The sequence below is a fragment of the Sitodiplosis mosellana genome, unplaced genomic scaffold (assembly GCF_009176505.1).
Source record: "Sitodiplosis mosellana isolate CC-2019 unplaced genomic scaffold, AAFC_SMos_1.0 Smas_scaffold_3, whole genome shotgun sequence".
Lineage (NCBI taxonomy): Eukaryota > Metazoa > Arthropoda > Insecta > Diptera > Cecidomyiidae > Sitodiplosis > Sitodiplosis mosellana.
Genome location: NW_022595246.1, coordinates 3722366 through 3748379, shown reverse-complemented (window position 1 = coordinate 3748379; position 26014 = coordinate 3722366). Strand labels below are relative to the sequence as shown.

Below are 26014 nucleotides of genomic sequence, written 5' to 3'. Positions count from 1 at the left end.
TTAATTCGAATCGAACCTCTCATTTTACAGCCACAAATTGCCAACGCAGCCAATGGAATTCACACACAATTTTCGGGCACAACATTTTTTTTTCTCCACCGAAGCGAAAATCGCTTTCCGAAGCGAATACCAAATCTGGAAATTGATTGATACACAGTATCCGTACCAGACCAACCGCAATACTGTACATTTGCATTGACTCACAGTTACTTGGCATTTTGTGCGAATAATATTTTGATTGCAAAATTGCTTTTAGTGAACGAAAACCAAAAATCTACACAAATTCGGCTCATTTCTTGTTTGTGATTTGCCGTTGAAGAAAGCGGTTACACACATATGAAATTGACACGAGCTATTTCTGTAGCCCGTCTTGAAACCTGCCTTCCGGTGCACTAAATTCAATATTGCAAATTGCAACATAATTCCTGGAAAATTTAATAAGCAACCCATTAAGGAATTGAGAATAGAGACGAAGTAAATATTGGAACTGAGTGAATTCAAGCAATGCAAAGTAAAGGCAAATCAGTTCGGTTTCAACTTGGCTTGAGCCGAAGTGTTTTCAAAAAAAAAAAAATTGAAACATGGAATTGGTTTCAAAACAAATGAATATCTTCTGATTTTGAACGGATGAAAATTGGAATTGAAGTTGAATTATGTGGCATACAATATTTCAACAAGGTTATTTCCAGGTAAAATTTGAAGTAAAGTAATTGACGAAATACAAAGCCCAAAAGTGAATTCAAGTGCTTTATTTTTAGACTAACAAAATGGAACTTTTAGATTCTTGTGAGAAAAAAACAGCTCATTATATCCGTACTATTTGTAAAATCTCATTTTTCTGTCCAAATCAAACTTCGCCAGCCGAAAATCGGCTTATGTCAAACTGTAACTCAGTATGAAAACTAGCCACTTGACTAACTTTCCACCCCACATTGAAATGAGCCAATGTTCACATTCAAGACGAATTTCAAGACGAATTTCAAGACGATTCCCCAATTAAATGTGTTTTGAGAAGATGTGTGGCTTTGATTTATACTCCGTAGCACAACAATACGATATTGTCGCAGTGTGGAAAAGGTGCCAGATTCCATGGATGAAAGTCATTTTGACGTATAAATTGCAATTAGTCGTGTGCAAATGTATGTGCCTATGCAAGTGAAAATTATTGTGGTTTTCGCTGGTTTTGATAGTTGACGGTCGAAATGTGTGATTCGTAACATAGGCATACAGCATATCGTAAACAAAGTTTCGCCCATCACTCGCTCGCTCGTTCGTTCGTGCGCTCGCCTTGCATTGCACTCATAGGCCGAGTTATTTAATAAGGTGGAATCGGTTCATATCCCAATTTTATTATTCGTCATTGTAAACAGAATATCCGAAACATTCAACCGTATCAACCTGCATTCATTGAGTGTGGATGCAATGCATACACTGAATTGAAATGTTTCTGTGAAACAGCAACCGATAATTACGCATAAATTATATGTAGCATTGTGCCACATAATTTGAATGCATTTCAAATGCAAAATCAGTCATCTCGTCTCTCACTCACTCACTCCCTTTCTCTCTCGCGAGCGTCGTCCACATATTTCCATGCATACCATTCATTTCGACTATGTTACTCGAAATTATAATTGGTTAATTTTCTTGTCACACATATTTTAATTGGTTTTCATGCCGTTTTTCTCCATTTGTTGATGCTGCAAATCGAACTTTATGCGCATGAAAATGGCAGTCGCATAAATTGCTTATAGATGGTCAAAATTGGTGCATTTTCAGATGCACAATCAATCGTTTCCAACCAAATCAAGCTAATTAGTTACGCTTCTAGACGATTTCAACTGACAGATCAAAACAAAACATAACAAATAAAGGTGGGAAAAAAAGATTGAAATAGATCAAAATTCCAAGAGAAAATCATTTTGATGTAGAAAATACTAAATCGACGTAGGTTTTTAAATATTTATTCATTGGAAATTCAATCGAATTTGGTCATTGAAATTTCGATTTGTTTATTGCATTCAAGCCCTGAATTCCAAGGCTTGGAATTTCGATTCTAGTTGCAAAACCGAAATCAACTTCAAGACATCCACCTGAAATTCACCGTTAATGCGGCAGCATTGCGTAAATAATTCGTATCGGGTGATTTGTGATTAAAATTCACTTTGTGTTTCGTTGATGTGTGTATGTGTGTCTGTTGTGTGTGCATCCAATTCGAATCCATTTCGAAATTGCGCAATTCCGGAATTGCATTACGAAATATGCGGATAATACGAATGATGACACTTGTGCAGCTATTCGTCCGCATTCAAAGGCATATATTTCATTGTAAGTTAATTTCCGATTTCAATTTTCAGAATTGGCATCTCAAATTATCATTAAGGTATGGATACGAAATGCGAGTGTGAAACGAATCGAAATTTATGGCGATGCTTGATAAATAAATAAAGCGTTAAATTATGCCACTTAATAATTTTCGTCGCATTCTGACAGAAATACCGGAGCATCTTGATATTGATAGTGGTTTGAGGGAAAAGTGCATGGTATACAATGAGTGGATGATTGCGAGAATATTTTTGTACGCTTTGATTTCAGTGTTAATGACTTAATTGGTTGCTAAACACGGTTTCAACTGATCTCTAAATTAGAGACTCTATCTCAATGTCGTTCAGATGAATGAATTCAAACGCTCAACAATTTGAACTTTCACCAATAGTTGATATGGTATTGTCAGTTCATTAGATAAATAATCAAATTGCAATTTGAGTTCATCTCTGCGCACCAATCAAAATGCACGAAGAAAATTTTTCTTCCAGAGGGAACAGAAAATGCCTATTAGTTACTCCAAATCTAGTCAAATTGAAAATTCCTCTTCCCCAACTGCAATTCTCAATTAAATTTTACATTTTTGGACTTGAATGCATGATTTCATTTGGGCTTAAATATTTTATGGTCAACGAACATTTTCGAAGAGTCAAAATGCATTCGCTTGAAATGAATGGCAAAAAGTGTCAAAATTCAAGAAACATTTCAAGAAATGTTATGCGGTTTTGAAGCTTAATGAAGTTGAAATTCATAGTAAAATGTGCAAAAAAACTTTTTCCGAATGCAAAGAGGCAAGTCAATTGCCAGTAAAAATGATGAGTTTGTGCAAAATATAACCGAGTACTTATTTCTTATTCGAATGAGCAATGTTCTAGTTGAGCATCGTAAAGAATGAGCAATGAGCATAGTAATGCCATGGAAACTCGGCTCGGATGGAAAAGAGGTTTGCAATCCAAGAAAAGCGCATAATTCTTTGAGTACGAGACCGAAAAAGAAACTTAAATGAGCACATACACATATCATTCAGCTCATTATCATTTTAAATTGCTGCCTCTTGTTCGTTCATTACCATTTTAATCCGTACAAAGAAGTCAAGGCAAGTTTGCAAGATCAGCAAGACTATGGCGTAGAAAATGATCACAACAACACCATCAAAATGGGATATTTAACAATTCAGCACAAGTTTCAATTCATTTTTCTTCGTCTTATGTGTGTGTGTGTGTGGAAACGCCATTAACATGTAAGTCATCTCATTTGAATAAAATCACACTCAATTGTTGTGCATTGTTTATTGTTTCTGTGTCTTTTCTGTAGAAAAACCGACAAAAAGACGTAAAACTTTTTCATGTTATCTTATTCTTTGTGCGTCAATTATAATAATTGTGTATGAGCATGAGAGAGAGAGAGAGAGAGAGGGCGAATTGTTTTGTGTTGATTCGGTCGTTGTCTTGTTGTCGAAATACAAATCATTGCTCTCTCTCTCCCATTCTATTTCGTCGTGTACAACATTCACGATGAAAAGTGTGCGGATGAATTTAATTAATTCGTAAACAACGTTTTTCAAGTGAATACGCTCATGGTTTATTACCACCACCATCATCATCATCATCATATAAGCCATCCCATACGAGCGTGTATTTGAAGAGGGTGTGAGAAAGCTCGACTTGTCTTCCAACAACTGCAATGAATTTTAACTAAATGGGCGGATTGTGTGTGCGTTATCATTCTTAGCGAATATGTAAAAATGAGTTTGTGGAAAATAGTTCTAACATATTTTAATTAAAGGATTTCATTTGGCAAGCAAGCAAGAGAACAAGTTATTTGGTTTGTTACTGTTTCGAATTTTCGTGTATGTCTCCGGAGATTTATCACACAGCTGTATATAGCGACAGCGAAGGATTCTATTACAAGCAAGGTTTATCCTTTCGACATTGAATGCGACTAACTATCGAAGTGAAATATTCAACAAATTATGTCTGAAATTTCCAAAAGTTTAATCTCAAAAGTTAATGATAACACTGATGCTAATCAGCTCGAAATGATGCTCTGAAGACAGTGCGTCTTTCATACGTTCGTAGTTAAATTTTAAATTTTATTCCGGCACTGGAGCCGCTTTCGTTTCGAATAAACTCAGAGTGAGACATAGTGAGCGAAAGAGAATCCACACAGAAATCCCCATCTAATGCCGAACCAACTTTTCAACATTGCCGACCGGAAGCAGGCAGAAAGAGTGTCCGAAAACCTTATCGCACCCGGACAATTCGCATAATACTTAAAATCAGTGAAGCGCAATGGTTTACAATTGTGCATTTTGAAATGTGCATCACGTAAACTGATGGCCAGACACTTGGCGCAGCACACATTGCAATTTAATGGATTAATTTTATGAGAGAACGAAAGAACCATTTTATGCCTTCGACCTGACCATCGAACACGCAAATATACTGCCACATTGATAAATTCGAAACATATATATTTTGTGCCCGAAAACTGGATGCCGTTGTGCATCGTTTGAATTGAACCTTTTTTTTCCATTAGCATTTGGAAGTTATTTGACGTTTGTTGCATCGCATCAGATTAGAAAAATGTCATTACAGTTTGACTTTTGCTTTGGACATACACAGGTGAACAAACATATACACTCTTCGTGCATTTTGGATTTACTCCTTGAATGTATTTGAGTTCATTTCTCGTTCGTTCGGCCGTTTTAATGGTAAAAGCATGTTGAGCTGATGCAGCACATCACTGCACTTTTCCTTGCTAAAGGAAATGAGATGGTCGACAAAAATGGTCGATTCAGAAAATGTTTGGCAAAATCCCTTGTACTTACCAACTGACATGCTATTTGGATTGACATCATTTTTACATTGTATCTCTATCTCTATCTCTCTCTCCATGTGCTTCGCAATGTATCTCTCTGTACGTTCGTTCTGCAGCCATAGCCAACAGCATTTGATGGCGATTTTTTGACATCACAACGACCCATCGTCATTTCCACCTAAACGTTACGATTACACAGTAACCAATTTTATTTTATTGCATAATGTACGGGGGCCATCACATCACAAATTATGGTGGCCATTGAATATTGTGCCCTCAACGAATTTTGTCGGAATAATTGCTTGTGTTTGCCGGGTGAACGTAACGTGATTTTGGAATCGTGTTCATTTCGCTTAGGCAATGACTTCGATGTGTTGTGCAGCTGGTGAATCGAACGGAAATTCCGAATCAAGCTAAATTATTAAGTGCAGATCGTTGCAATCGACGACCTAAACTCATTTCTATGTTGCGACAACTTACCGAATTTTTCGTTCCTGAAAACTGCAAATATGACACGAAACGAATATGGAACAATTTTGTTTACATTAAATCAATATTTATTGAATTTTCTCTTTCTCTCAGTGGTAGGAATTTCGTTTTCGACGAAATAACATTTGTTTTTATTTTCTGTTAGAAGTGAGTGCGTGTGTGTGTGTGTGTGTGTGCTTTTTAAATCTAGGTTCAAATTTGGGGGTTGTCTTGATCGTTAATTTCTACATCAAAAATTGTTTCGGACACTGTTTCACATTCAGATTTAACTTTTAAAACTGCATACAAAGATGGGCTTGAATAATTTTTTCTTTTATTTTAACCTGTGCTAAATTATTTGTCTATAATTCTCAAATTGACACCTTAATTCATTGTTCATTTTGTGATTTTGTTGATCGAATAGTTTTCCTTTTTATTTGGTTTAACTTCGTTTTTGGTGTGGTTTAACTTGAAATGCTCAGTTTTAAACTCTTATTTTCCATATATGCTTATAATTCTTATTCTCTGTGTGAAGACAAATATGCCAAGGATTCCAAGGAAATTGAATAGTTCTACGAGTGAGAGACATCCTTACAAAATATTCCATGATTATTAAAATGTTTTTAGTCCAAAGATTTTGTGTGTGTGTGTGTTTGTGTGAATGAATGAGCTTGAGTTGTGTATTTGCATGTGTGTTAGTTACTACAATTACAATAAGATTCAATAAACTTCCGAAATACGCCATTATTTACTTTTGGTTATGATTATGTTTGTGAATGATTCTTTTTTTGCTAATTGCATTTGCTCGAACTATGTTTTCATTGCAACTTTTCCCTTATGACTACACGAATAAGCCAATTTCAATCACGTCCATCTCAACATTTACCCAAGAACGATTAATTTATATTTCTCTTAGCTTTCTGTATACCTTTTGTTTTCATTCCTGTTTGTTGAATGCATATTTTGAATGAGCGAGTGAGAATCAAACAAGAATGCGCTTTCCACTACATTTTTCTACTCACTCGACTCCAAGAAAAGTATGAGATAGATTCAATACTTTATTGCACATATAAAATGGTTTACGCTAAAAATCTAATGACTTCATATTCACAACATTTGTCAAAATTTTACCAAAGCCGAGCTGCTATTCCAAAATCCTTTCCTCTTCATCGAATTTATTTTCTTCATTTTTGTTTATTTCCAGCATTTTTTCTCTTACCTTTTTAAAAGAATCTTTTTAATTCAAAGATTTATACAAAATGAGTAGTTTAAAACTACTAGTTTTGAGCCATAGTCTTTCGAATTCCAAAATTGCGAATTTAGTTCTAATCCTTTCATTCGAGATTTTTACGTAAAGATTCTTACAACACTTGACAACGATTTTGGATAATGTTTCTGGTTTTTCCTTCTCTTTTTTCCTGTTTGAAATATTCCCTTTACCGAATAAAAATACATTGACACTGATGCCGCATCAGCGATGCGTATGTTTCTATACAGTAAATCAGTTTCTTTCAGCATCACTGTTGTGTTTGTCTTTTTACGACTAGATTTCACTATTTGTATTTTGTGTCACTTATGTACATAAAATATGTGAATGAAGAGGAAAATGATACCATGCCGTGTTGTATTCATTGTTGAAATAAATCAATATGTTCAATGTACAATTGGTTTAAAGTTTAGTTTAAAATTGAATTATTCGAATGAATTGCTAATGAAAACGTAGTTTAAAGGTGTGCTCTTTCTTCTTTGTTCAAGAAATGTGTGATAAAACATTGATATATTTACATAAAAACTGCAATTGGATCTACGATCCGGCGAAGATCTCTCTGACTAGCTTAATTAACATGGCTATTACCTAAAAATGACTGTGTTGTGTTTTTTTTTCACTTTGAAAAATTTTGAATTTCAATTTGATTTTTAATCAAACACCGAAAAAAATGCGTGCGAAATGAGTTTCTGTTTATTGGTTGGTGACTCCGTGCGAGTCCAAATGCCAATACTAATAGGGCCGCCAAACTGCGTTGTCTGTGTGATGGTGTGGTGCTCGTGGAATGGCCATTTGACGTGCGCTATCTTCACCAGCCCGTGCACTACTGCCACAATTGCCGAGATGTGTTAAATCCGTTCCGCCAATCATTAAATTCTGTTGTTGTCGACCCGATGCCGTCGTAATGTGTTCCATCACCGATTGCAGTTCACCATGTACCATGGAATTTTGGGCGGCGTGTGAATGAAATCCATGTGATTGGTTAGCAGCCGTATACAATTGGGAATAGAGTAAACTCGCCGGTAAAACTGGATATAGCGAACTATTACAACCGGCACCACTGCTACCAGTTCCGTATGAATTTTGGCTTTGATTACCACCACTGATAAAATTTTGATTGTTGCCAATGGCTGAGCTGGGATTGTTTGGAAGATTTCCTCCGTTTGTATTGGCATTAGCCGATCCATTGTTGCCATTGCCCAAATTCGGTGTGTTTGATGTGAGCAAATCATCTTGGACCGGTGATTCAGCTTGTGATGAATCGCTTAGACTGCGTGGACCATTGTTGCTTGCGTGCAAATTGTAATCATTTGTAGTGGCTAGGTAGCGTGGAATATGATTCGTTCCATTCAGAGTGGCTTGGGACAAACTGCCATGATTTGCAGTCATTTGACCAGTCGGGCTTGTTCCAACCAAATTGCTGAGATGCTGATCTAAATCATTTGCCGTGGAATCCGGCAACACTAACGCAGAAGAGAAATGGGGTTTTCATTCATGAATTTGAGAATTTTTGGATTTTCAAACAATTTTCCTTTATTTTAGGCTGATTGGTTTCTGCCCTTAATTGACTGAAAACTAGCATCTAAATTCGAATCGATGAACGTGCTGTGGCCCTAACTTTATTTATAAACTTACTTGGTAAACACTCACGTGCATTGTTTGTGAAATCTTGTGTGGTCGCCTGATCGGTGGCCGAGCAGCTAAATCCCAGTGCTGGATTATTGAATTGTGCAGCCGATGTGGTGCCACATGTTGATAGTCCGCTGCTAGTGAGATACGGTGAATAGTTGGCTGAACTGTATCCCCAATGTGAATTGGCCGTTCCTAAGCCAAACTGCGACATATCTAATGGATAAATCAACATTTGCAATGTTAAAATATTTACACCCTTTCTGCTTTCGCTCTCTGCCGTTTTTTATTGAAATAAATGTGCATCATTTTTGAACGAATGAGGGACGAAAAATTGGTTGAATTTTCAATAAATTCATATATGCGCGAGCGTTAAAATAAACACATTGAATAGTGAATACACACAAACACAAACGCGTGCGCGCGCTCACATGCTTTTTGGCTGCGTGAATACAAACTTAATAAATTTAATTTAAAATAAAGCCAGAGAGATGATGAATGGAAATGGTCCGTAAGCAAAATATACGATATGTGAAAAAATGAGGACGCAAATTAATAATGTCAAATTATTTATTAATGGCATTCGTATGTGCACCGGCCGCTTTTTAAATAGCACAGGGTGCGATAGTCGATGCAGCAGCGGCCAATTGTGCCATTCGGATCATGTTCTCTCGGGCGAATCGATTTCAGAAGCCAAAAATTGTTATTTAAATCACTAATGATATTATGTGTGTCTGTGTTTGGGCCACACTGTACGAACTCGCGACATACACGGAGTGTAATTAAAAATATTTCATTAATAAAATTGCGTGTCGCGAACGCGCGCGCTGATGAATATTCGTTTTAAATTTTGACTTGAAATTTAATCCTAAAATCGGATCGGGTGCCGTTTAAATGACCGAATATGGTTTTATCAGTGAATGTACGTAGCAAACTGGTGAGGACCGCTATGGGTGAACAAAAACCTGCAATGTATCTCGCATGTGTGCGGTACACAAATTTCGATGTAATTTAATAAAAAATAATTAATGGAAAAATTAATAAAACTAACAACCAGTCACCCAGACTATGCCATCGTTACATTCAGCGGATAATATTTTTCGGCAAAATATGAATCGATTTTAATTTACAATGAAATGTTCAATTTCTCGCCAACGCATATCGATATTCGGTTGATGATTATGAATTTTTCAAGGAGATTAAAGTAAAAGTACTTACTTTGACAATTTCCAATCGGAGGCATTCGAAAGCCGGATAGTGGATCAGCCGGAAAATGAAACGGACGCTGACCAAATGCAAAGTGGAACTGTTGTTGTTGCCCTAAAAGTGATAACACTGATATTTTTAGTCTGATTTCTGTCCTCATTGAACGATTCGCATAAAGGCTACTGTGTGTGTGTGTACGCGCTCGCTCATTCCATAAAATGCTCTTGGTCGAATTTACTGACTAAAAGTCATTTCGAATTTAATTGGCTCGCTTTGAAAGGATCAAACCCCTAACAAAGAAAAACTCTTTAATTTGTTTAGATTTTATGTGTTGCCAACGAGTGCTCTCGTACAAGTTCCACATAAAATTAATTGAAATACTTGATTTAATTCATGGCATTCTATTCGGTGATTTTATGTAGAACAATCAATAAAATGTCTTTCACCTCAATCAACGTAACGAGAATACGACAACGGAGGGATGAAACGTTGTAACGAGAAAAACGCTGAACATACATTCAAAAAAAACTGTTGCTCGACCTTATAAGGTCCACGGTTGAAAAATGCACGTACACTGTCGTTAAAACTAAGCCATTAATTTAGTTGAAACACAATAAAATAAGCGAAAAATTCAACGATGCAGCACCGCTACTTCACTGGAGCAAGAATCCACATGTGGAAAAACGGTCTTTTGTGTGTAGTTAAAACGAAATTTCGGGATATAATTGTTACTTTTAAGCATTTTGTAATTTGAATGTGTTCGCTTTGGTGTGGATTTTCGTTGGGGAAATTGCTATGGTGACGCAAATTGATGCGAGTGTTTGCGATTTGTCGACCGTGCTCTCGCACACACACACACACGTCATTTGAGCTAACCAATTTATCTCAGTCCGATCTTTCTCTCTCTCTATCTATCTCTCTCTCTCTCGTTTTCGACGTCTGACACGAATCCCGTTTGCAAAATCACCATCGTCGTTGTCGTCTTGCTACATTAATTATGATTTTCTAAAGAAAACAGCTCCTTAATCGTCACATTTCTCTTATTAACCGAACTAGTTTTTAGTTCTTGCTACAAGCATTTCATGTGTGCAACGGCGTCTCTTCAGTTATTTGACAAATCTCACACCAAACAATGAACATGTTGGCACTTTAAAATGAATCGTTTCGGTAAATCAATTTTATTCATCCCCATTATTTTCCCTCTTCGGTTGCAAATCGTGTGTGTGCGCACATATGTGAAAATCAAAAGAGTGCCGAACACATAAACTACTGCTTCTCGACCGTCGACCGGAGCGGGCAAACGAACGAGTGAGTAAATGAGTGGGTTTTCGTGTACAAGAAAACAGGCAACAGACGAGCCACACACACACACAGCTAAAACAAAGAACATGTATAAATTTCACATTTAACATCTCGGAATAGATTTTATTTTATTTTAATTCGCATTCGGTGTCGTTGTTGTTGTAGTCGTCGTGGTCGTCGTCGTTGTCGCATAAGGGCAGCGTATGTATTGTTTTAATGTTGGATTAGCAAAGATAAAGGAGGACAATACACAATTCATTTTCTGTAACAATGAAAATTGTCTGACAACACATTCGGCCCCGGCCATTGCTTCAACACACACTCACTCACAATGTTCCGTCACTATTTTCGATGAACTATGAACTTTGCAAACAATACCGGATTCGAATGATAGAGTGTAAAGACCGAAAGTCTTATTTTCATTTTCTAATCTACCTACGAATCAAATTTTATACACGATGGTCGCTCACTCGTGTATCTCGAAACCTAAATTGGTGACATAAGGGAAAAGCGAGAATTTTATCGCATGCCAACAGCAACATTCATTGGGCCGTAGATTGAAATGCACAATGGCAAATGAGGAAAATAATCGACGACCAGCTCTTACTCACGCGCTCTATCTCCGTCTGGCTCAAAGTACAGCCGAAGTTAAGTGATTTAGCCACAGAATCGCGACAGCTGTTAACAGAGAGAATCGCTTCAAAACTTATGTCATTTTTGCTGAGTGAGATTTTCTAAGCTCAATTAAAGTTCAGCTGCATGTCGCTCGCTCATGTAATCGAAATCGCTCATGTGCCTAAAACTTATGAGTTTAGTGTTGACCTGAGGATTTATGCGAAACTTTGCGTATACACCATTTTAAAGCCATATTTAATCATTTTCAACAGAAACATTTTTTGAAAATATGAAAAATCGTTTATCCCATGTTTGCCATCAATTATTCCCTTACTTGAGGAGTCAATTAATTATTTTCATTAAAATCTGACCGATTTTATCAATAATGATGCTTTCGTGTGTTGGCCGTGCAAAATTTATTGCACCTCGTCGATCAAGCCTCTTCACAGTGATTATATTCATTTTTGTATTTCAATATATTTGGACAGTTGATGTGTACGCGCGATGCGCTTGCTGTCCAAAGGCGGTAGAATTTATGTAAATATGTGTGTTGGTCAAATATTTTGACCCGGTACAAATTGAATGGAGCGCTCTCTCACTCTTCATTGGAGCATTTCTAATTAAAATATTTCGTGTGCCTGATCAACTCTTGTTGATGCTTTAAATTAAATGGTTTCGGCTCCTTTTGCACAAAATAGCACAAAGTAAAGTTGTTTGTTTGTTTGTGCATGAGCTGAATTTCGCATGACCGGGGGTCAGTTGGTCTATTTGCATGCCGCTCTCTAAAATTCATTAGCAACATACAAAGAGCTCATCCGGTAGCTTGATCTTTGTTTGACTTGAGCGTCACACACTTATACACACATATGCATCGTTTGGGAGAGAGTATCGCAGAGAGAAAGAGTGTGTGCTATGTGCTTTCATGCCTAAGATGTGTGTGATTTGATTTACAATGGTGCAGTTTCGTGTTTGATTAGTTCGAGTATGTTGCCAAGAATCTCAATGGCAAATGGGAGGAAATAAATAGCAAACTTCACTTTGACTCGGAATTTATTACAATTTCCACATGCTTGACGACAACCGATAAGGCGATTCCAACTTATATGTCGTCGACACACTTCTCTCGCTCTCTTCCTTCTCACTCACTCGTGCACCAATCCAAATAAGTTGACACATTGCCAAAAGACACGTTGCAAAAGGCAGCCAGCACCAAACGAATGCAAATATTTGTGATGAATATCGTTGAGCAGTCGAATTGAAGAAAAGCTCAGAGGAGGATCACAGACAAATACGTTAGTCACTGTCATCAAGCCGCTTTAATTCATTAAAGCACTATATTTTAGCCAAAAAGGATCTTGAGACCACTTTTGCAAAAGTGAGGGAATTGAGATTTATGTAAAATTTCAAACATCTTGTACCACTGAAATATGCATCGATGCAAAGAGGATATTCTAATTGTGACCACAACTACAGCATTGAAACAGGAAATCCAAGCGGTCGCTTCTCAAGCTATATCTATAGTTAATTTTTGCTCATTTCTTGCATTTCGACCATTGACCACAGAGAGAAAATGTCTTTCGTTAGGGAAAAATGATAGCCCAGTTGGGTTTTTTTTCTTAATTTGTTCAAAAAAAATTGGAATACAGAAAAAAAACTCAACCTAAAGGATATAAGTTTATATACACCACTTACTTGTCTTTGAACGAGGCTCTCTGGGACCGTCAACAGTTACTTTTATCGCTTTGCTGTAGGTTGCAATATGTGGCGGGCTTGTTGATACTGTTATCGTTAAAGTAAAGCTTTTACCTGTGAAAAGAAATGATTACAGAATGAGAAAAGGACTTGGGTACGAAACAGGTTTGAATTTAATTCTTAGTTCAAATGTTTAACTATACTAATTTGTAATGGAATGGTTTTTAAAATAAAATAATTTCGATTCAAAATATTTCTTTTCTTCTTTTTTCATTTAAAGATTCTACATCACTCTGGAGAGTCTCCAAAGTTTTTTCATTTGAAAATGAAGGTTATCGTTAGAGAATTCATTCACACCTTCAAAAAATAGCCCATATGATTCAGAATTTAAAAAAAGACGAAGAATTGAAAAAAAAGATGAAAATGCCGACGCTTGTTGTCATCATTATGGATTTAAAACCACTTCAACAAGTCTGCGGGTGGGATTGGTGTGTGCAATGTGCAAGCGGTTGTGTGTTTGTGTGTGCGTGTTGCTTGTAAGAGAGAAAAAAAACAACAAACATCGTGCAAACCGGAGTTGAATAGCGTGTCATGAAGCTTCCACTGTTCGGTTCGCCCAATAACCTCAAATCAAACCGATACTTAAACCATGAAGCCGAAACTTTACCCCACTCTAACTAATCGTAGCAACCGCCGTAGTGTTTTGCGAATATTGCTTCACAAATCGTCGATCTGGTTGATGAGTGTGTCTAGGCGAAAATGGGTATGAAAACACCGGGCGTTCGGTGTATGCAAACTTGGTTTGGCATTCGTCATCAATCAAGTTTTGCGTTTTTGATTGCATCGTTGTCAAACGCCGCTTAGGCTGAATTGTGTGTTACCTATGCATATTCAAAGAATCATTTCTAACTCTTCCACAAAAGTACTCGAAAATATGAGAAAGGAAAACGAAAAATTGTCGAATTTTTTAAATTCTATTTTTGTTCATAAGTTTAAAAAGAAAACAACTAAAACCATTTTGCAAATTATTATCATCCGAAAAAAAACACAAAATTTTGATGATTTCTATATTGAATTTTACCGATTGCGTCGCGTGCAGACAACTAAAGTTCCCATTTCATTTTGGGATCACGTGCGCCGACGGCTAAAACACATTGCAAACATGCAATCTTTCCCGAAAAAACTTTATTAATAAAAACATTGAAATGCGATTGAATGTGTGGCACGGTTAAGTTGTCGGATATTTTCATTTCAATTTATTTCCAAACGATTATTTATTCAATTATTGATTTGTTCTGGATGGTGGTGGGAGAGAGAGGCATAATTTGACTAAATCACACATATCATGTTTATTCGATTTGATGTCGTGTTTGTTTTGAATATCCGTAACAGGCGCTAAAATCTGGAAAATTACATTTAATACTGATTTACGATGGCCAAGCACGTGAAAAAACGATAAATACCTTTCCCAAAGACCCCAATACAACAATTCAATTTGTTTAGAAATGAAATCTAAACAGATATGAAACGAATAAATGTCGCAAATTGACCTCGTGACACTCAATTGTGTGACATCGATATATTTACCTCCGCCCTCATAAACAGCAACGACACCAAATAGCGGTTGTTGGTTAATATTCTGCATTTTTCACTAAGAAAAAATGGGAAGTAAAAAGAGGTGCCCATAATAAAAACACACACAAAGAGTGTGAGAGGCTAACAAAAACGGGCTTGCAAACATCATCGGAAACAAAATATAAATGTTCGTCGGTTGATGTAATTCAGTTGACTTTTTAAAAGGGCATCACTCAATTGACACACGCCGATGAACAGGAATGTCGCATTGTCGCGTATATGGAGATGAAAAAAACAGAAACGCGCGCGCACGGCACTACTGTCGCTTATTGATGTGACGGGTGCATTGGTTGTACGCGGCCCGAAAAGAGTTCGCCGTTTATTAACAATGAGCGAATCCACTCGCATCGTGAAACATGTGCAAATAACCGACAACCATGGAAAAAATGATGATTTTGCTGAAATGAAAAATACCCACAAAAAAGAGACTTGATGGTTGGAACCAAGCCGAAATGCACACACACACACACATATATATATAGAGACTGAGTCAGGAAAAAAACGCGCATATTTTGTGCATAAGCACATCAAAAGTGTGGAGAGAAAATGAGAGAGATAGGAAAAAAACGGCCGTATCACAATAACTACCACTTCGCTTTCTGGCAATGACCAAAATTGTTACTAACAGTAAAACCACGCGCGCTCTTAATTTTGGTTTGAGGTAACACACAATCATAGCCGAAACAAAAGGCCAGCCACACACACAGCAGCGGTGACGACGAAAATTCGAAAACAGTGGCTTCCAAATCACACATTAATTTGGTCCTTGCTGCCCATTTTCCGGCAAAAACTCACTCTCTCTCTCTGGCTCGCTCGTTCACTCGCGCGCGCGAATAAAATCCACCATTTTTCACTGCAAACTGCTACAACACACACACCGGCCGCGCGTTGAGGCTAAATATCCGAAATTTCTCTCGATTAACATTCAACTCACACCAAAATTTGCGTTGAAAATGGATCGTCTGCAGTTTTCAGCAAAAGGGTTAGTCGCTCTATCCCGTCATTTTGCTAAATCGCCGAAATATTGATCGGGCAATGTATCCTTCTAGATTGCTGTTCATTGAAGCGACTGGCTTGATATTCGATATATATCGGCACAAGCATCGCGACAGCGTTTTCAATGATGTTTGCTTAACCAAATTACAAGTGTAGTTCAGATTCACTGAGAACCATGGACAATTTGGAGAAATACACTTTTTCATTGGGCACAATGTACCCGTGCCAAATGAACCTCGATACACCACATTTGAAAAGCCGCCAATAAAAAAAAGTCATCGGACCGTTCATTGTTCCGTACACTTGTTTTCTTTTCACATCTATTTTTGGCTTTATGAATGGTCGTGTGTTCCGTCGTTAAAACCCATCGAATAATACTTTGGACGCTGACCGCTACCTTTTTTTCGCTCGTTTTCCCTCACTCCTTTTGCTCGCACTTCAATCAACTTTGCAACAAAGTGACAATGCAAAATCGATGACTTGATCATTTAGTGCAAATTTAACATGGTGTACACTTTTTGCATTGATTTTAATTGGATTTTGGCCGACTACTGACATTTTAAATGGTTGCATTTATTCGCCAAGCACAATTTTAATTGATAGTATGCCATTAATAGCACACTTTTGTGTCACCGAGTTGTGTCACTCAGCTGCCTTCAGTATGTGCTGTGCATCGCATCAAATTAACTTATCGATATACGGGTGTGTGTAGAGATGGTCATATCTATACAACAGTAAAAATGAGGCTTTTATTATGCACTACGAAAAAATGTAGCGTAAAAAATGTACGAAGAAATTTTGCTGTAAAAAATCTAGTGTTTAAAAAAGCTTCGTTTAGTTTCATTGAATTTGTCTCCCTTTAATAGCAAAATCATTTCTGTGTTCAGACGGTATTGGAACTAATGCAAATTTAATTTGTACGAAACAGCCAACACTGCTAGAAAAAGGGTTCAAAAGTTGTCACTTGGCACACACGGAAGCGCAAAAAAATGGGTTGCTTAATGCGATTCCTACTCATCGACATGATAGCATGCGATCGCCCATAAGACAAATGACAGAACAATGTGCATAAAAAATGTGTCGCTCCTTCAAGTAAACGAGTTTCACTTGACAATCGAACACTTTCCCTCCCAGGTTTTTCGTCGAGTAAGCTTTGAACAACCAATTTTACACTAATGAATTATTGTTTTAACAACGAATTCAAAAAAAAGTTTCTAACTGCATTTGAAAGCATTTTTTACATTCACATCCCTTGGTGGTGCACTTAAACTCTCAAGTGCTGGCGCTAAAATGTGTGCTTCGAGTGTCAAATGGGTTTTTGTCACTGGGAGAAAGTTTTGTTGAAACCACTTTGTTTGATGAAGGCCCCAATCGACAATTCCCAAACGTGGCTCTTTTTTTTGTACGAGTGTGGATGGCGTTTTATTGGGGTTGTTCGTTCTTCCAAAAAGGATTTCATGGCCATGTGAATTAAACACAATTTCCACAATTTTCGGCCAAGTAAATTAAACACCAATTGTGTAGCATCCACTCAAATTGAGTTAAGCAGGTGAAACGGGAGCTGAGTTGCACAATGACAACAAAAAGAATTCATTGGGTCCTGATCCAATTGAAATGAACGAAAAAATGGAATTAAATTGGATTTATTCATTTGTAATTTATGCTACTTGTAGCGAATACATTTAGATAACAATTTGCTGGTGTGTGTGTGTGTGTATGGATCGGTGTAATGCAATGTAAAATTTCGTCGCAAGTAGAATGTGTCACACACGCATCACACTGTAACATGCACATGTGTTTTTGCGGTTATGTTTGAATAATACATTTGATTGTCATTGTTTTCACGCGAACGCCTGTTATGATTGTTATGATTATGAAATTTCAGACTGGATTTACAAGCGTAACCATTGATTAGCTTGCATTTTGGGTTCATCTTTGGTTTTCACTCGGCCCATATACACTAGCACATGTGAAGCGATGAAAATCGATGCAACACTACAACCATTCGCCCCCTTCCCACCTCTCGAAATATGGGAAAACAATTGTTACATGTTTCGTTCTGTCTCTCTCCAACTGCTGCACACACGGCACCATGAACGTGTATCTCTCACCATTGGGGCCGACCAAAGAATTTGCACTTCAGTGCGTTCGATGACAAGCCATACGATAGATATACAGACATTACAAAGTGCAAATATTGGTTTTGTGTCTTGTGCAATAAATCACAATGTCCGCACCAAAACTTTTCAGTGCTAAATTAATCCACAAACTTGCTTGTTACACATTCAATTACAACCACTTAAAAATATAGATCTAGATCTACTTGATAATATTCGATGCGATGGACAACGGTACACTTGTGGAAAATCACCGATGTGTGTCGCAGATATGAAGCGAAACAGAGAGAGAGAGAGAGAGAGAGAGAACGGCTTTGCATTGAGTTTCGCCAAGTGCAAAAAGTAGAAATGTTAATAATTCAAATACATTTTTTTCTGCATCTGATTCAACACATTACTTTAATTAATATGGAGGAAAAGCGTATGTTTTCCATTTTAAAAAAAAAAGGGTATTTTATTTTTCATTTGATAGAAAAAACGGCTCTGTCTTTGCTCGCCTTTTGCAAAACTTCACCCTTTGGTCTCCCTTTTGACTTTTGCCATCCCTGTTTTTTGCTACATCGATATCACGTGCACTCGCCATTATGAATTGCTACAAAAGCAGAAGGCTACTGTATCTCGCCGAGCGAGAGTTGCTCTATATATTCTCTAGATTTTTTTTAATTAAAACACCTTTTGCAATGCCATTTTTTATATACCGGCCCATGAGCTCAGAACTCGGACGAAATGCATTAATTGAACGGTGATTTTTTTTCCTGCGCCGGTGAAGTTTTGCTATTTATTTTAATTAAATTAAACATTTGGTGTGTGCTTGCATTTCATTTGAATCAGACGATGCACATGAATATTTAAAAAAAAAATTCTTTCGGAAACACATAAAATATATCAATTTATTTTCGACAGAAGGTTTCGTTGGAGTACGTCCAACCTTGAAATTTAACATCGAAAATAAATAATAAAATGTGCACATGCATGTGGCTGTAGCCCCTGTATGTAATACGACATGTGGAAAGTTCCTGAGTTTTGCCGACAAACAGAATCGACACTCTGTCTCTGTCTCTCTTTTGCTAGCTCATTCACTCACCCACCCACTCTCCATCTCCAGACACAATGACGATGTCGAAAATTAAAACAATGAGAAAGTATTTGCTTTCATGCGAACGCTTTTAGTTTTGGTTTGGGGAAAACGGGTTTTTCGGTGCCATTAAAACTCGGTACATATTAAATTCGATATTAGATCCTAAAATGGTATAGGTGGATTTGTGTACTGTTCGTATAACATGTTGGGTTTGGAAAAAGTTGAACTGTAGTATACATACGGGCTCCCCGTGCGCGTTCATATGTTATTGTGTACAAATATCGATATTTTATCATCGCAACAACAGTTGCCACTTGACATAGCGTTTCGAAGCGTTACGGGTTCGTCTTTCGTTCACTCTGTCAATACCACCATCAACGAGCGATTTGATACGGATTTTCTCTGTTCGATACAATTCCATCGGCGAACATGCGAACCCGAACTAGTATATGCATTGAGCGAGTGTGTGAGAGAAATGGAGATAGCGAGTAGTGAGTGGGTGTGTGCAAGAGAACGAGTGTGTATGAAAATATGTGGCACGGTCTGGCACATGTCATCGATGGTATGGGGTTAAATTGATATTAAAAATACTAGGTCTACGATAATATTTTAACGAATTTTGTAGTCGACGCATTCAACACACTAGCATTCTGATTCTGACATCGGTAACTTTTCCACGCACACACACCAGTTTCACTACAGCTAAATTGCAAACAGATAGAAAATACTTGTTTCTGTGCCGGTGTTTATCAATGCGACTCTCAATGAATCCTTTGCATATTCCGTGTTTGGTTTTTTGATATTGACTTGGCTTTTCGCTCATTCACTCAAACAAACTCATTTATTATTGAACATCTCGAACGCGTTGTGAAATTTCATTCAGTCATTCCGAAAGTCTGATGATGCAGTAGCAGCCGCAGCACCACTCATCTACTGAAAAATTGTTATTTGCATTCTGAAAGTGGTGCACGAACGAATGGATCGAGAATGTGAATCGTAAATTGAGACATAACAACAACTGATTTAACCTCTGGTCAACGGTTTGTGTGTTATCAATCTCACCATAAAATCACCTTTGGAAAATCTATTTGTCGATATTTTCGCACCAAACACTCTCGAAAATAATAATTATGGCATGCAACAACCGACTCTCGTTCGCCAGTTCCCATTCCATTCATGCGCGTGCTCCTTTCCTCCGTCCCGTCACATGGTATGCGTATGTGCTTTCGAACAATAACGATCGAGAAATTATGTGATGTATATGCATAATTGGAATCTGTCGTTGTTTGTTCGCCAACGATGAGCCACACTAAATATTGGCGAAACAGGAGGTTGGCGACGGCACAACTGTATCGATTGTTTGTTTGTAAATTATGTGCAGAATGCCAAATAACTTACACATGTATGCCATAGCTTCATTGTTTCGCAGCACACTCGATGTATTTGTGCGTGTTTGCGTGCGTGCGTGTGTGAGGAAGAGAGAGCGAGCGAGAATGAGCGGTATTTGCGAGCATCCGCTTATACTTTTTCATCAGCCGGGACCGTTTTCAAAATTTATAATTCGCACATACGCAACATGTTTCGAGGAAATATGCGATTTGGCGCGATTTTAATAAAGATATTAAGCGTTCAAAGCATTTCTACTGAAATCACATACGAGCATACACACACACACACACCATGTGTCAGCGTATAGCCACATTGAGAACATATTCTACGTCGGCAAAATCGATTTTTAAGTCGACAGAGTGCCGCGCTGGCTTTAGTCCGCCAATTTGATTAGATTTATCGATTTTTATGCGGATTCCTCGATTTGGTATTGAGTTTTTAATTAAAAAACGTTTCGAAAAATGTGTACGTGTCACATCGCAAACATGCGACAAATTATACATAATAATCAATGCATTCTTTGGCGGGCGAGGGAAAAAATTGCGATATTGTGTAAAAGATTTCGAAGAATTTTAATCGAAAAAAGCGGTTTTTAATTATTCGCAAAATTAATTTGCCTCACATTTTTACATTTTTCAAGAGCCAGAACACACAAAGCACAAGCACCTATTTTTATAGTATACAAATTCTGACAATTTTCGCATACATGCATTCGATGTGTAAAATATGTAAAAATGTTGAACATTTTCAAATATTGAACATGTGAGGTGTTTTCCCTCACCGAAACAGAATAAAAATGGATAATTTAATACTTTAATTTAAATACATTTGGTTAACCAATCTTGAAAAGTAACAATATTTAGAGTGAAAAATTGTTTCTCTTGAATTTCGTGTTTACACAAAGTCAAAATGAAAATTTCGAACCAAAATCCAAATGTTTTTGTCAACTAATAAAATGGAATTTATTACAAGCCGAAATTGGCTGTTAATATAATGGAAATGAATTGGCTTTGTGAAAAGCTCCAATAAAATTGAAAGGCAAATTTGTCGATTGAAACAATCACTCTTTACAGCAACAAGAAATCAAAATTGTTATTCAGTTTAAAAATGACTTATTTGCTTCACAATAATTGTCAAAACACCTTTAAAAGGTGAAAACCAAACCTGAATGTGTGGCAAATCCAACCTGTCGCTCATCAGATAAAATCAAAGCGTATCGATCACTGTGTACATTTCGGACGCAAATGTTGATGTTGATACGACGAACCGGTTTGTGTAAACCGTTTTACCACAATAATCAACCGAAGAGGACTTAAATCAAATCGTAAAAAAAAACTCCATCAACAACAACCAGAAAAAAGTCAAACAAAACAACCGAAAAACGCCCACCACATCAATTATCATTATCACATATTCAATTTTCCCGACTGCTAATATTTGGTGAACCGAAATCATATAAAGTGTTTCACCAACCAAAAGCCATACCATTTGAATGTGCGTTTTTTTACTCTCTCTATCACTTGCTCTCACTCTGCCGAATGGTGGCGTGGCTTTCGAAATATCATCAAAATGTGGTTCGCGACGTGTGTGTGTGTTTGAGTTTTTTTTCTCTGTTCGCTAAAAATGTTGAAAAATTTATTCACAAAAATCGGTGAGATCTGAACTATGGGAAGACTTGTGTGTATGTACATTCTCATACAATTATTTTTCCTCTCTACTCGTCGTCATTCGATTCGCGCGGTGACCGCCGGCTGTTGTTTTTGTTGTTGAGTTAAGTGAAAGCCTCAAAACCACTTGGATATACAAAACCGAAAAAATCACCGCACGCCAACTTTTTTCAGCAAATACAATTCGGCGCGGGAAAAAAAATTGCATACGGGCAAGCCGATTGGGTTTGTGTGCATGTTGTTGCCGTGTTTTTTTTTGTTTCTCTTGTGTGCTTTGTACACATGGTTTTTCAATTCCGGTCATTCGAAATTGTACGCATCGTGCGAAAAGTAAAGTGCATTGAGAGCCGATGCAGATGCAGATGCAGATGCACGCCACGTTCACACTCTCAAATTACTGTAATAATCCGCTGATATCCATGTGCTGTCGCTGTGTTTTCCTTTTTTTTGCTGCATCGACGATTTCAATCCAATCCAATTGGATCAACTATTGACAGCGTCAAAAAGCCCTACATTCTCGCTCAAACGCAGGAATTCGTTTTTGATTGCATTATTCGCATACGAAATATAAGAGAGGATAAAAAAACCGACGGCAGTTCGCTTTTTTCCCAACCAAATGGTGATCTTCATTAGACAATACAATGATTGAAAAGTGACCAAAGTGATGGAGTTTTATGAGTTATTTTTAATGGATGTCACATTGTTGCCTTCGAATTCACCGCATGCAAGACCACAATTGAAAATTGCCAAGCAGTTGATGGTGAGTGGGAGGTGGATGCGTGAGGAAACGATGCAAATTGCTTGCATCAGCTCTTTTGTTTTTTGTGAAAAAGGAAAAAGTAGAGAACGCCAGAGTGACGAGTGAGATAGTCGATCAATTGATTTTTCCACGGAAATTCGCTTCAACATTTTCCGAATGGCACATTTTAAACTTTAGTTAAAATTGATTTTCGCATTTAAAAGCCGACTCATTAAATTGAAATTCATTAATCATTTACTCGAAATTAAAATCATTTTATGAATTTCAAACGGTGACCCACACCCACACCCGTACACATGAGGCACACACAAAAAGAGCACGGCCGAATAATTTTTCTATAGAACTTTTGTGTTGTAAATTTATCGGCTGTGTCCGTGTGTATGTGAGTGTGTGGATTTGTCGGATGTGATGTGCTCTGCGATCGAACTGTAATGAACGATAATATTGAATATGTGTATGTGTTCGGCACACAAATTGCCAGTGGTATTACTTTTTGCATGTCGCTATGACAACGCTATACAATTTTTGGCAAAGCTTTTATCGCAGCCGGAAGTTTTTCGCTGGTTCTGTCTCGCTCTCGGTTTCTCTGCATGTGCAATTTTCAATTTTCAAAATGAATTTGTACGCTTGTTCGTTGCATATTCAATAGCTGTGTCGGTTTGTGACTATGTACAATGCTTCTCGCGTTTGTCGAAAGTTTTCGCTTCGCAGTGGATTTAAATTCAGCAATAGACAGGAAAAAACACACACTCCACCTAGCTCATTTGAATTCGGTGATGTAATTGAATGCATCATCCGAAATGCTGATGATTCGGCATTATTCTCTCTGGCATTCATCAAACGATGATGATGATGTGTGTTTGATGTATATTTTTCGCTTGCAACCGATTTGATTGTTTGGCCAAAAAAAAAAAAAATTCGCCTCATGAATATCATTGCACAATCTGGTGTGCATGCGATAAATCGACTAATTCTCATGAAATCACAGCACGCTTTCACTCTATAGATCGCAGTGAATGCGAATTGAAAAATGACTATCGGACGGATGCAGGAAAAAAACACAAATCCATCTAGTTTGTATAGTAAATTTGGACGCGAGTGTATGTCAATTTTCAGCCCCATTTAAATCACTGAACACGCACACTGATTCATGTGATGGTTTTCTGTTTAGATGCAACACCATGGATTTTTCATTTAATTTCCGAGAATTTCTATTATTCAAGCGTTTCTAACAATATCGATGCTAAATTTAGTAGCCATATTTTCAACGTAGTCATTCATTCGACCATAAATCACACTGATTTTCGCTACATAAATAAATTCACTCGCCATTTCAATGGTGCATCACATTCATTTTGTGCCAAAACACATTCAATTCCATTTAAAATGGCCAGGCTATGCTACCAATACTTTGATGTAGGTATATACACGTTTTGAAATGACTGAATTGAATTCGCAATGTGAAACGAATGTCCGATTTTGCCGAATAAATTAATTGGACGATGACCAATGCGTTGTGGTCAATACCCTTATCAATGGAAATGTCGAATTTGATAAAATTTCAATGAGGATTCTTTGTTTCTATTATTTTAGTTGGGCAAAATAAATAAGATTCATTAGCTGAGGGCAAGTTTTGACAGCCGACCGAAGAGAATTCGAAATTGAATTGGAAATGAGAATTTTGTAATTAATTTGCAATCAAATTCAAGAAACTTTTCCGATTGATAAATTCAACAGGATTGACATGTCGGTGAAGTTTGTCAATTGAAAGTTCAAATCATTTTAATAATTAATTTGAAGAAGAGTTACTTCAAGGGATAACCAAGATTGCGTATGCCAATAAAAATGGGGAAAAAGTTTTTAGAAGATTGTAAATAAAGTGATAAATAAATTATGTCATTTCATTTGGTGAGATTGAAAAGATTTCTACTCGATTAACGAATTACGAGCAGCTGATGAATAAATTGATAAGCGGTTTTGCGAACCTCCCCTATGGAGAAAAAACCGGTCTACGGAAGGAAAGTATTACACAGGGAAGAAGAAACTCTTTCATTGCATTGGAATCTGTACACGAGTCTTGAAAAAAACGTGAGCTTTGAGCACGGGTAGCATAGCTTGGCCACACATCTGTTTTCTCACAACGACACGGATGTTGCCTAATTTTTCTCGTCGTCGTCGTTATAAACCCGTCTTGACATAATAGACAACTTTATTTACAAAGCGATTTTTCCGGCATTTTTCAGCCCGCTATTTATTCTGTGGTGATGTATCACTCTCGCTTGGCATCACCCTCACGAATTACTTTGAATGCGAGCTGGAGTTTTTTTCCTTCTTTCTTTCTTAATGCATGGCAAAACAAGCGGAAGGAAAATCGTGAGGAGAAAACGTTTTGCCCGAAGCCGTTCGAAAGAAAGAAAGCGTTGAAACGTGAAAAAAAGGTTTGAGGTATATTTTGTCATGGTGTTCCCTCGGATTTTTCTTGTGAAATGTTTTCGAAGGGTGCCACCGATACATATGTTTCACGAGGTACACCACGGAGATGTGCGTTTTTATAAAAAGCCGAACATAATAATATGTGTGATTATGGGGCTTATGAGTGGCTCACTCTCTCTCTCTCTCTTGTGTTTAACGTGATAATTTTCATTTCAATAAATGTATACGTTGCTTCCGCAAACTCTCTGGCTTCGGGGTGCGTGGTTTATTTTTCCGACCCAAAATCCATTGACTTTACCTGTTGAACGTGTCGAGCAAATATTGCTCGAAGGCTTTTTTTCCGAAATTTATTGCATAAATTAAATTTTAAATTGTGAATAATTTATTGCTTACTCTTACCTCGTCCGCTACGGCCAACAAAGCGCAGATCATTGAATTTAGCTACTTGATTTTTCATCACTGCTGTGCAATTTCGCAGTTCGGCCGCATAATTTTCATCGTTGCCCGCTTTCAAATGAATTGACATCAGAATTATTTTTATAATGAAAAATTCATTTTTCGTAATAGTTCAAATTTGAGAAAATAAAATTGGAAAATTGGGAAATTTTGTATTCC

The 26014-nt window shown here is 37.2% G+C and overlaps 1 protein-coding gene across 8 annotated transcripts in view; it reads right to left on the bottom strand.

Moving 5' to 3' along the window:
• Positions 1–5679: 5679 nt before the first annotated feature.
• The window catches only part of LOC129565949 (protein lozenge), a 28531-nt gene continuing 8196 nt past the window's right edge, over positions 5680–26014 (bottom strand). For 2 of the 8 annotated variants that reach the window (XM_055441342.1, XM_055441344.1), the window contains exons 3-7: positions 25799–25906; positions 13325–13438; positions 9728–9844; positions 8531–8725; positions 5680–8343 (exon numbers count right to left, since the gene is read on the bottom strand). In XM_055441342.1, the coding sequence (XP_055297317.1) occupies positions 7613–8343; positions 8531–8725; positions 9728–9844; positions 13325–13438; positions 25799–25906 (1265 nt within the window). In that variant the 3' untranslated portion in view covers positions 5680–7612. Of the gene's footprint in view, positions 8344–8515; positions 8726–9727; positions 9845–13324; positions 13439–25792; positions 25907–26014 lie in introns of all 8 variants that reach the window. The other 6 variants (XM_055441345.1, XM_055441346.1, XM_055441339.1 and 3 more) reach the window with 5 other exon arrangements.